The sequence below is a fragment of the Falco punctatus genome (genome assembly GCF_963210335.1).
Source record: "Falco punctatus genome assembly, chromosome: 5".
Taxonomy (NCBI): Eukaryota; Metazoa; Chordata; class Aves; order Falconiformes; family Falconidae; genus Falco; species Falco punctatus.
The window spans coordinates 49,539,165-49,551,931 of NC_137584.1; the positions used below are offsets into that span (position 1 = coordinate 49,539,165).

Here is a 12,767-nt window from a genome sequence, read left to right on the forward strand (position 1 = left end):
CATGATCTGTAATACTTCCTTTTAAAGTGTAGCTCAGGAAGATGTTAAACTGCAGGCACTAAAATTATCATCATCATCATCATCATCATCTTTTAATCAGAGGATTTGTCTAGAGAATTTGCAGCTGGGACTTCTAAAAGAGCTGGCCAGGGACATACTTGAGCTGTCGATTTTTCAGTTAGTTGTAGAAGCAGGAACATTCTGAGAAGATGTAACGAAAAATGATCCTCTGTAGCAAGGTGTTTGAATGGCCAAACTGTACTTCATGTAAAGCTTTGTCTGTTTTTGTCATCATTAGATGTTTCATTTCAACTCATCCATCGCTAAGGTGATGATTGTTGTCGAATTTTGAAGTGAGCCAGTCCTGACTCTTTTTTTTGGCGTAGATTCAGAACCTGATCCTCATTTAGTAGGAGTCAGGATAATGCTGGCTCTGTCAGTGGAGCTACGTAAATTTGCTTTACCTTAGAATTAGCTCCTCTGGGTACATGACTGTGAGTGAAAAGATGATTCAGTGTTTAGAAGTCACTGACTCATCTTGGTACAACCTGTCTCAAGGGAGGATGTGATAAAGAGGAAGAAAGTGGGCCTGCTCACTCCTCCTGTAGTCCAACTGCAGGACAAACGTTTCTGAGCACAGAAGTGCAAAGAAAAGGTGCATCAGTGTGTTGCCATGGTAATTAGCTCTTGCACTCAGGTATTTGCAATGTTTAGAAAACTTTACTGGGAGCAGGTTTTAGAGCTGCATTAAACTGTGAGGCAAGCTGTGCAAGAAAGCTTCTCTGAGCAACCCCCTGCTGGAATGCAATGGAACAAAGAAGGGTTCTTAATTCATTGGTGTGAGGCTAAAACCATCAAAACCTACAGTTTTGCACTATATTTGGGCTAGCCATCATTCTAACACTGATACTGTCTCCCTCATAAAGCCACTTATATATTTCATTTTGGTGAAATGTGAATAGTTGTGAGTGCTCTGCAAAGATATTGTAAAGGTTAGTTAGATAAAACTGGTGACGGAATGTTTAGAGGCTCACCTCTCTGGTGTAGCTATACTTCTTTTCACACGTGTAGCTCTAAAAGTTGTACATTGGTAGTGATTATAAACATGAGAGGTCAAGGTAAATGAAGGCACTTCCCCTGAGCCACCCAGCCAGCACATCTAGTGGCAAATCCAAAAGCACAAAACCCATTAAAGCTGTAGAGTAACCCATTTTCATGTTCTTTTCTATTTTGGGAGCTACTAGCCAGTTGGCAGCAGTTGTGCTAAATGATACCATGCGGTTAGAGAAGCAGCTACCTGGATGACCTGGATACTGTTCCTCCACAGGGCTGCAGAAGACTCATTGTCATGCATGAGATAACAGAGATGTGTATCATGTATCCCCCGTGGAAAGCAGCCAGGATTCCACTGCTAAGTATAGGCCAGGGGAGTGAGCAGGGCTTTGCACAGTTGCTCTGTGGTCATACTGAATCTGAAGATAGTACCTTTTGTGCGAAGTTAACATAATGTAACGCTTTGCTCAGGGGCTGGTAGACGGGGAAGGCGAAGGGGGAAATTGGTCTTTGTACTTCACATAGATTTGACTCAAATCTAACAGCTTGTTAGCAGTGATCATAACACATACAAAGGGAGAGTTTGAGGTCTGGTTAGGGAAGGAAATGGAGAGTCTGGAACCTCTCACTGTAAGCCTGCTGGAAAAGATGTAGTTCACATGCTGTCCACTGTATCTCAGGATGGGAGTGGCAAAGCTGCTGGTTTCACTGAGATTTATTTGGACACTGACAAGGCACAACAGGCAGTGAAAGAAGAAATAGTAAATAAAGCAAGAGATAAGCTTATCCCACACCTGACATTACCCATCATCGGTCACAAGGAGCAATGACATTTTGCACAGTTAACTTTTGTGAGAGACGGAGGGAGCTGGTCTTCCTGAGTGCCTCCACCAGTAGATCAAATCCAGCTTCATTGTGGATGAACGATCCCTTTCTTCTTGTCAGTGGTGGTGTTTTAAATTTTCTTTCATTTCTGGTGAGTAGTGAATTGAATCTGCTGCAATGACATGAAAGAAAATATGCTCTGCTTTGTTCCACTGCCTGTGAGACTATGGAAAAGTGACTGAGCAGTAAGTGGATACAGTGAGATACATGGTTTACTTTTTTTTTTAACCCTTTGAGTTCAGTGTCTTAAACTGTCACCTGATGAAGGGGTCACAGACTGATATGTCTAACTGCAGAACTCCTTCCCTTTGTTTTATTTTTGCAGACAATTTACTTGGATGATGACGTGTCTTCCTTTGTGCAGATCAGAGGTTCTGTTCCACTGTTTTGGGAGCAACTGGGGCTTCAGGTAAATAAAAATCAAAAAGCCTACCTTACTTATCTCTCTTGCTTTTTATAATTTAGAACTTACATGAATTTTTTTTTTTTTTAAATGAACTGCAAAGCTCATCCTGTGAAAATGCTGAGCTCTTTAATTTTAGGTTTACCTTGTAGGAAATTTTGTGTGTTTAGATAAACAAAAGTAAACCAGGCAAATGTCTATGGTTCATTTTAACATTTTCATGTGCCTCTACAGGGAATTGTTTGTAAGGCACTGTGTCCTAACATCCTAAACTGAAGTATTTTTAGCAGTATTTTCAATTTAATTTGGAATAACCTTTCCTTCTGAAATGCCCGGTTGGCTTGACGATATTGACTTCCACAATAAAATGGGAGTATCTAGGGATACTAGGAGCTTTATAAGAGCATGTTACCTTGAAACAAAGTATAATGTCTGGATGGTATGTTTGCTAAATTTCAGTCAAAAGGGTGATGATAATCTAATCTGATCATCTTGCAAGACAGAGATGCAGGGTTTCATCAGGATATCATTGCATCATGCCTAGCTGGTTACATATGGTTTGTGACTTACAGTTTATATAGTTACAAGCTGAAATAAGAATCATCCTAGCATTGCATTCTCTTAACAGAGGGGTAAGCAACTGGGGTAAGTGTGCACATACATGCATATGTAAGTTAGTGTAGACAATACATAATATAATGGTTTTAAAAAATACTTTTAAAGATTATTTGATACTTTTTTATCATTAAGTTTAGCACCTAGGTACCATTCAGAACTACTGGATTTAGCCCAAAAGGATGATGGATAAAGGGTCTGTGTTGTCTGTCAGCGCCATCCAGTGCAATACTTGCTTCCTTTTATAAAGCCGGTCTGCCTGTATGGTTGTGCACACCTGCCCATGGTGTAGCTTTATCCAGCACTGTTATTCCATGTATTATGAAGCCATAGAGCTTTTCCCCAAGTATTTTTGGCTAGTGGGTAGCATCTCTAGTTAAACAGAATTTTCATCTTTTTAGTAGGAACACAGGCTGCTTTTTTGCCTAATCTGTCTTAGGTTATGCAGTTTTCATTTATGCTGGTGAATACTCATAACTCTTATTCCTTGGATGTGAGTGTGCTGCCACTGGTGTTAGAAACAATTACAGAAACCAACCTCGTGAAAAACAAAGGAAGATGACGAAGTACAGGAAACAATGCATGATCCTATAAATAATTAGCAGTGTGGTTTTTGGAGAGAAAAGAAGCCCTCTGCATACTGTAATAACAGTAACTAGCATTCAAAAGGAGCTTGAGGCTGCTGTTGTTGACATCCATATTAAAAGTCCTATTGGACTGATGGCACAGAATTTCATCCTTCATATTTTCAAAGGACTGGTTCTGATGCTTTTTAGTTTCTGTAAATAGTGAAAGATGAAAGAACTTGGGACACACAACCCATGGAACTGGCATAACTGCAGCCTTTCCTGCCAAGGGAAGGGCAGGAAGAATGCTGGGTGCACAGCACACTCATGTGAGTGTGGGGTATTTGCTAGAGGAAGCTGGCAAAGGAGTGTGATTTGTGCCATAAAAAGATGTGTAGGTATCCCTTTGCTTAATGGTAATCATATTTTCAGTTGTAATTGTAAATGTCTAATATGAATGTGGCTTTTATATTAAGGATATTATGTGTGTGAAGTCTGTTAGAGGAGTCTGGTGCTGTTGAAGAGATGTTTTTCTCTGAAGGAAAAAGGGAAACATCTAGTAATTTAGGGCTTTAGCAGTTTAAAAAGTTATTTTTCTCTTTCTTTGCCTTTCAATATTTTATTTTAGGTGGGTTCCCGTCATCTAAGGCTTAACAGAGGTCTGGAAGCTAATGCGCCTGCCTTTGACAGGTAAGCTTCATTCCACTTTGGCAATAACACAGTAGCCTGGCATTTAACCAAGATTCCACAACTTTATGCCTTCCTAGTAAATCCTGAGAGATGTTAAACATCTCTCAAATGATGTAGCCAATCCCCCAGGTGTTGTGGATTATTAAGTGGGTTTACTTAATTGATTCACTTACTTTTGTGCATTTTCCTTTCTGTTTTCAATGGTAATTGAATTAATTTGGTCTCTGGCTTGTTGCTGTAAAAGCTGAGAAATACTGAGTGATATGCAAAAGGAAGGTCTGTGTAACCCTTTGTGGGCCAACAAACGTGAGTTTACACTTAAGGTACACAGAACATGTGTTCTACACCACCGTAACTCAAGTAATTAAAAAGTAAGCATTGCTTCCACTACATTCTGGATTTTTCTCCTGATCGTTGTACTGCTATACAGAAATAACAGTGTCTTATTCTGTGATCAGTTTTGTATGATGCTGTTGTGCTGATGCTTTCCTACTTTACCCAAAGACTGCCTTGTAAACCTTGTTAAACCTTTTAAGACTGCTTGTCAGCTGGAAACTGTAAAAAAAGCCATGCATTAGCTTGATTCCTTTGAGTGTTTGACCGTGAAGTGCTGTACTTTAAGGAAACTCCTTCGGGTATCAGTGGGAACAGCCTGAAAAGGACATGAAAAATTTGGCCTGTGGCACATTTTCTGCTTTTAAGTGCCAGGTCATGTGGTTAATTTCTGTTTTGGTTTGATTTTGGCAAATCAGAGTTTATATTGATTTTGGGTGAGGCCTCTAAATTTCTTGATCTCATTTACTGCAACTTTCAGCAAACATGCCATTAGTGACTGTTAATACTTTTGCAGTACTGAAGACCCTAAACAGGGATTAGAGTCTAAAGGGACTATGCAGTATAGCAGTCCCTGCTCTGAAGGATCTTCTGCAAGCTTTTTAAGGTTCTTAAATCCTACTGAACTCAAATACCTTTGAGACTCATGGTCTTGTGGCCATCTGGTGCCGTGATAACTTGCCTTGCCAGTGTCCTTGAAGCTCCATCTTAGAGGTTTGCATTCCACAGTGGAGATAGTTTATATAAGAGGAAAACAATAACTTAGCATCTTCTTGTGCTGCCCAAGAAACTGAGAGTACCTCAGCAATGAACAACTCCGTAAGACCATTTAGCCGAGAGAATCTTTTCTCTCTGACCCTGATGCAACTGGTGAATATAAGAAACGTGAGGATCAACTTGCACTATTCCTTCTTCCCCTTGCGCACAGTAAAGCCTTCAGGTTTGATGAATTTAAGGATCTCTGTGCTTACAGATCTGCAAAAGACAGTCCTTTGAAAATGGGCAAGGAATAAGCAACTACTTATATGGAAAAAGACACTGAAACTTAACAACCTGCTGCAGCTTTTCTGAGTGTTAGAATGGGTTTAGCCTGTTACATTTAACTGTCTGGTAGGTTAATGTGTTGAGAAGGCACTGTGAGAAGTGAATGGTAATCTTGTTAGTGGATTTTTTTTGTCCCCTTTCCCTGAGAAATCTTCAGGGAACTCTGCTTACAGTAGTCAAGCAGGTGACCTAAGCTTCAGCAGTTTTGTTGTGAGGAAGCAACACTGGTGAAGTAGGACCTTGAGGCTGGGGTCAGAGGAGTGCAAATGTATGGGAAGAGTTGGCATACAGAGAACTGGTTGCAGAATCAGAACCATAAATAGCACCAGAAAAAATATTTAGCCATGTTTCTTGAAGGCAATGCTAATAGATTTTTCTGTGTTTTCTGCCTTTCCGTGGTTTTTGTATGGTGTATTTCTGGTTCTAGGATTTAAAGGTACATGCCAGAAGATGTGTACTTGCTGTTTTTCTGACATTTTGCCATTGCATGTTGCTTCGCAGCATATAATAGCTTTTCATTTGAGTGAGTGTATAGTTTATTTTTCTTGTCTATTTCTATCGTGCTTCCTCTTAAGTACTATGGCAGTGTTGTTAGTACATGACAGAAGATGGCTTTATGATCTGATTGTTTCTTCATGAGCCAGTGCAGCTCCTGAAGCACAATCATGCCAACTTGAAAAAAATTTATTGAGGGGAAAATGGGTGCCTCTGCATCTAGCTGAAAGCTCTTGACTTGAGCATCCGTAAATATCAGGCTTTGAGAGTTTGGGGATATATGCCAAATAATGCACCGCTTTATGCTTGCGTTATTTTGTGTTTTTCCTGAAGAATCTGGGCCAAGCCACTTGACTAAAAGGACCTTTGGTCTGATCCAGTGCAGCAGTTCTTATGATTACTAACCTTCCTGCTTAATTTGACTTGAGAGTGAATGTCTCAGTGTTGTGGTATCTCAGAGATGTTTGAACCCTGCCACCTATGACGCGTGTGTTTGTGCCTCTCTGGCCTTGGTGCTGTAGTCCTAGTCCCCGTTGCTGCTGCTGAGTCTTTGTAGGCTCAGCCCTGCAAGATGCTGAGCAATTCCTGTTGAAGTGGGGTATGTTTTCCTCTCTTGTCTTTCCTGTGCAGTTCCCAGGCTGACAGCGAAGAGGTGGGAGCATGCAAAGGGCAGTGTCAAAGCTAGCAGTGACATAAAAGATCCGGGGCCTGTTTTCTAAGATGCTTCTTTCTTTAAGTTCAGTACAAAATACCATGCTCATTAATTGCATGCTTTCACCATTTGTGCTTGAATAATTGATTGCAAGGAAACTCAGGAAGTTGTTTGTAGCTGCTGTGGCTGAAACTTTCTGCTGGGCAGAACAGCCAGTGATCTGTACTGTGTTTTGAAAAAGGTAGTAGGCAATATAACATGTTTATGTATGTTTATGGTGCCTATTACGGTTACTTTTGCTGTAGGCATATGATGCTTCTGAAAGAGCAGTATGGAAAACAAGTGATTGTTAACCTGTTGGGAAGCAGAGGAGGGGAGGAGGTGCTCAACAGAGCTTTTAAGGTAAAAGCAATATTTATTTATTTGTTTGTTTGTTTGTTTTTAACTGCTGATTTCTTCTGAGTCTCCATGTTCCTCTGTTTCCCTTCTGGCCCAGTAGTTGACAAATATAATGTCTAGTAAAGAGATAATATCATTTCTTTAGATATACTGTGCTGAGAGAATGGTGCTTTATAGTTTCGTGGCTTAATTTCCAGCACTACCTTCCTGCTTATTTCTTCACACATGTATGCACATTTTCTTTAACAAGACTTTAAAAAAAAGAAAAAATTGCCCTAATTTTTCTAAGAGTAGTTCACATTTGCAGAAATGAATTGTGGTCAGCTTTGTCATAGTATTTGGTCACCTATGCAGTCAGGAGCCTCATGGGATGGCCAGAACTGCTTGGAGGCCAGGCCCTGACCCTGGCTCACTGAGCAAGCAAGCCGTCTTGCTCTCATTGTAATGGGAAATAGCTATCTTGCACTGATTGTGATGGGAATTGGCTGCCCGAGCACTGGATGACAGTCTGATATATGAAGAGAGGCTTTACTGGCCCCTAAATGTCCCTAGGCACAACTACTACCTGAAAGCAAGGATGCATTGTAGAACTAAAGTTGCACTGAGTTCTAGTATAGTGTTCTCATGGCCAGATTTTTAAAACTAATGTGTGCTTGAAGCCACAGATTAGCACTCAGTGGGATTTCTGTGAGTGCAATAGCTGCCTGAATCTGGCTGGAGGTTGTTGGAAGTCTGCCTCCTAAGTGCTTGTTGCTTTAGAAATCCAACATAGGTACTGTGGAGAATATCTTCCTAAGAATAATATGAAGAATGGTTTAAGTACGTACCTGTAGTAAGCGTTACGTATTTTCATTGCTAAAGAATGATACAACAGTTCTGAGTTCAAATACTTAATGTGTGAAACTAAGCAAAATGAAAATTATAGTTAAATAATAGTTCCCGATTTGTTTCACTCTCTGTTGGAATAATGTACTTGAGACGGGGAATGCTGTGAGCTTTTTGGCAGTTTTTGTGTGTGACCATTTCCTCCTCGTCCAAAATTGCTGGGAAGAACTGTCAGCTTCCGCAGTGGAAAGTGACCAAGTGAGTTCCCCCTGTACAGAATACAGCCAAAGAAAGTGATGATGACTAACGCTTGCAAGGCAATGAGGAAGGTACAGAAGTGAAGTCTGGTCTTAGCTGCTGTTTTCAGCTTCTTACTGAATTTCTGCATGACACGGCTAAGCCTCCATAATCTCTAAGGTTTCCCTATCTTTAAAATAGTTTTTTTATAGTTTAATTTGCAAAAACATTGTAATTTAAGGGTAAGAGATAATAACTTCTGAAATGCTCAAATAACTTATGAGGATACAAATGTGACATTTTTTGTGAGTTTAATACTGATATTTTATCAAACTCACGTTCTTGGAGACCATGTTCTGGCTGGTATCATACAATCAGAAACTAAGTCAGAAACAGGGCACCTCTAGAATAAAGACCTTGCATTTGTTCATTTAATTTAAAAAAGAACCTGTTTTGTTTGATTGGTTAAACTTTATCCCTGTTTTAAAAAAATAAACAAATTATGAAAGCACTCCATGAGCTGAAAGAATTTAGCCTGACAACACTGGAAACCGAAGTTTTGTACCCATTCAAAATAACCACTTATTGGTCTTTTCTTTACCTTTGTGTTTTAATAAATGGATGTTCAGAAAGGATATGTAGTTAGTTTTTACTTTGGTGATTTTAAAGAGCTCGAATTAAAAATAAAGTAATTAATAGGGGAATGATTAGGAATGCAAATTTTCCTCCTGTTCTGTCATTAGTTTATTTCTCTGTTTCTCCATCTTCCTTTGCTTGTATTCCTTCCTTTTCTCCCAGCTCTTGCTGCAATCTTAGTAATTCTCATCAGAGGTGGTTCAAAATACTCTTGTAATTACTGCTGCTGTGTTCTCTTGAGCAGAATGTCACCGCTACCATTCATTTATGCAACAGGAACGAATGAAAAATTGTAAATGACCAGTTTACCTTCAGCTGTTATCTGAGCCATCTGTTACCAGACCAAAACTCAATACTGTTCCCAGTAAGGCTGTTGCTTTCATAAGCATCCCCTATAACAGATGTAATTATGTTTACAGTAAAAGCAATGCTGTAGTGTAGAGTTACAAATACTCTGACAATGATTTACCCTGAGGCAATGGGTAAATGTCATCCTCAAGTGCATTACTACTGGTGCCAGCACCTGCAAAGGCAAGTTGCGGTGTCAACAACAGAGGAGTAGATACCAAGTGTTTTGGCTTTTTAATAGTGTAATGAAATATATTTTGCAGGTCTCTCTCCAAACACCGTGCAGTGCCTTTAAATTTGTTTCTGCAGGGAAGGCTTAATGGCTTGCTTGATACAATTATACTGGTGTAACTGCTGCGTGTACACTTACAATGTAATATCAGAATTATTTTGTTCAGTTTGTGTCATTATCTAAGTGGAGAAAAGCATCTGTCTTGGGATAAAAATGTGCAGGAAGGAAGGAAATAGTCAAAGATTTGCATAGTACAGAGTTAATACAACAGTTCTCTCTGGCTTTATCATGGAGAGTATTATTATTGTATAATTTTATATATATATATATATAAAATAATATATAAGCCATGGAGAGGACATATTATTGTTGTGTCTATTACAGATACCGTGATGAAATTCATGGTGATTATGCATGTGAGGTCATGGGAATTGGAGATGAAATAATGAGACTATTTATGCCTCTTCTTTCACTGTTGTGGTTTACCACAGACTTTTTATAGTATGTTTCCTAGGACATCATTTCTTTCTTACTTCCTCCCCAAGCAACCTCTGCCTAAATTTAGGGCCACATTTTCTGATTTCTTGGCACTTCAGGAATGGTTAAAAAATACACCCATGCACTGCTATGCTCTTCTACTGGTAAGCAGCTCTGTACACCCATCCCATCAGGGTCTTGGTCCTGAGCCTGCCCAGCGTATCACTGTTGCTGTCCACCCTCATGCACAGAGACAGCAGCCCACTACTGCAGGGCTGCCAGTAGCCAAGATGCAGAAAGCAGCAGTTCTGATGTATACTTTGCAGTTACAGTTTGAGTTCCCCGGCAGAAAAATCGGGGTCTAATAATCCAGTTTAGTTTTGGAAAGAAAACAAATAGGGAACTTCAGTTGCTTTATTCATGCCTGGCCTTTCAGAATTCCCTATGAACTTCTCAATATTAAAAATGTGATAAACAGTCAAAGTTTAGTAATGATAAAAGCATGCTGGTATCAATCCTTACACTGTGGCTTGCGCAGGATTTGTTTTCCTTCTTTCTCTATCTACACAGAAACTGCTATGGGCCTCTTCCCATGCAGAAGACACTCCCATGATAAATTTTGACTACCACCAATTTGCAAAAGGTGGAAAAACTGAGAAACTGGAAAATTTGCTGAGGCCTCAGCTGAAGTTGCACTGGGAAGACTTTGGAATCTTCACAAAGGGCGAGAATGTAAGTTCACGGTGAGTGTCCCTGCCCCTGTGTCACAGCATATCCAGCCACCACCTGTCCTTCCCAGGTTTCTTGCTGTGTTTGGACCATGAGCATAAGTGACCATCTTGAAACACAATTTTGAGACAAAGTGTAGTCTTGGTGCTAAATAGGTTATTTAGCTTAACTGCATCTCTGTTGTTTGGAATCTGCAAAATTACCAGTGCATGGATTTGCTAATACCGTGTTGCAAATGTAGGCAAGTAATTATATGTTAATGGCATACATTGTGCATAATGGGCTTGCACCGTCAAAATGTGGGTGGGAATATTCAGGCTGAACATTTGATTATCTTGTTCAATCAACTCCTGATTAGATGGTATTTTAAAATGTACCTTTCTTCCCTCCCTTCTTTTGTGTTTGGTTACCGAAGTCTGCAGACAGGTACTTTTCGAATGAATTGTTTGGACTGCCTGGATCGTACTAATAGTGTACAGTCCTTCATTGCATTGGAGGTGAGTTTGTCAGAGGACTTTTCGTGGATGCCTATACTGCATGCATATAGGGAAAAGAGAGGAAAGAGGGCTTAAGCCTCACTTACACAAATCTATCTTGCCGGCTTTATGATACAGAATGATGCTGGCTGGAATACTTAAATTGAGGATAAAAAGCAAAACCACATTGAAGAACAGTGTTGTTTTTTTCTCCTTCTGCACCTAATCCAGATCCTGCTCGCTCAATTAGAGAGCCTTGGGTTGAACTCTAAATCTATAATTGAGCGCTTTGTGGAATCCTACAAAGTGATGTGGACTCTCAACGGTCATAATCTGAGCAGAGTATTTACTGGCAGTCGTGCCCTTGAGGGGAAGCACAAGGTAAAGAAAAATGGCAAAACTGTTTATTCACAAGTAAAGAAAGATGTCTGACTTACTCATCAGTGTCACTTGCACTGATGATTCCTGTCTGATACAGGTTGGGAAGTTCAAGGATGGTGCCCGCTCTGTGTCTCGCACCATTCAGTCAAATTTCTTTGATGCAGTAAAGCAGGAAGCCATCAAGTTGCTGCTCATGGGTGACTTCTTCAGTGAGGAATATGCGGACAAAGGCAAGATGCTTATGGACCACACTGCACTGCTGGGTAAGGCCAGTATGAATCCTTCACTTTTGTGTCTTCTTTTACCTGTCAGATGTAAGCAATTGCACCCTTTTGAAAAAAAATCAATAAATAAGCTACTTTTGCACAAATCTATTGTTTAAAACACTGCCTTGAAGTGATCATATAACAACTCTGTGTGTTTTAATTCCACTGTGCTTATTTTTCATATTTTGTTTTGGAACTGAGTATGTTTGTCTGCTTTTTTATGGTGATCTCTTCTGACAGTTTAGAGGAGTTGGACCAGAGGGAGAGATTTTAGGGTTATATTGCCGGTCTGGTCCTGTATGAGTTTGAGGAAGTCTCTTAATCTCAGACTATTTACATACTTATTTTTGGCCTGCAGTTTGCACATGATTTTATCCATTTGGTTCTTTAAAGGCACATTTCTGTTATGTTGGTTCATTCCTTGCTTTACTCCAGGACCCTGATAGTCCACAATATATACATATTTGTTTGCACCCATCTAAAGTAAACCAGCTTAGCTCTCTCTGAGAAGATACTTGTGTTCAAAATATAGACTAATTGAACCCACAAACAGTACCAGGTAGTCAGTTTGCTCCAGAGAACTACCAGATTTTAGTAGGATAGACTCAAACCATTCAGTGCCACTTCAATCCTGGACCCGTTCCCTGATGTGGACCCCAAGGAAAATACAGTTTCTCTGTGCCTGACTGCCAATGCAAATTGGGTAGTTAAAGGTTAAGGTTACTTCAGCTGCTCACAAAAAACCCACACTGCTAATTTTCTATACTCATCAAAAATAAGAAGTTTCCTGCGAGGAGATCTGACCAGGCTAGAGAGCCACAACAGTGCTAGATCTGGAATGATGTAAAACTCTGTGCTGCTCTCTGCCTTTCCCTCCACACTCTAAACTTCTTAAGGTGTCAGTGTAAGTCATAACTTGTGACGTGATCACTTGTCCTGGTCTCAGCTGGGATAATATTAATTTTCTTCCTAGTAGGTGATGCAGTGCTGTGCTTTGGCCTTAGTATGAATAAAGTTGGTAATAC

General features: G+C 39.9%; 1 protein-coding gene across 3 annotated transcripts in view; it reads left to right on the forward strand.

Moving 5' to 3' along the window:
* Window positions 1-12,767, forward strand: part of SYNJ2 (synaptojanin 2) — an 80,838-nt gene that overhangs the window by 31,327 nt on the left and 36,744 nt on the right. For all 3 annotated transcript variants that reach the window (XM_080388462.1, XM_080388461.1, XM_080388463.1), the window contains exons 5-11: window positions 2,264-2,347; window positions 4,151-4,212; window positions 7,042-7,138; window positions 10,461-10,633; window positions 11,035-11,116; window positions 11,327-11,476; window positions 11,574-11,739. In XM_080388462.1, the coding sequence (XP_080244588.1) occupies window positions 2,264-2,347; window positions 4,151-4,212; window positions 7,042-7,138; window positions 10,461-10,633; window positions 11,035-11,116; window positions 11,327-11,476; window positions 11,574-11,739 (814 nt within the window). The remainder of the gene's footprint in view (window positions 1-2,263; window positions 2,348-4,150; window positions 4,213-7,041; window positions 7,139-10,460; window positions 10,634-11,034; window positions 11,117-11,326; window positions 11,477-11,573; window positions 11,740-12,767) is intronic.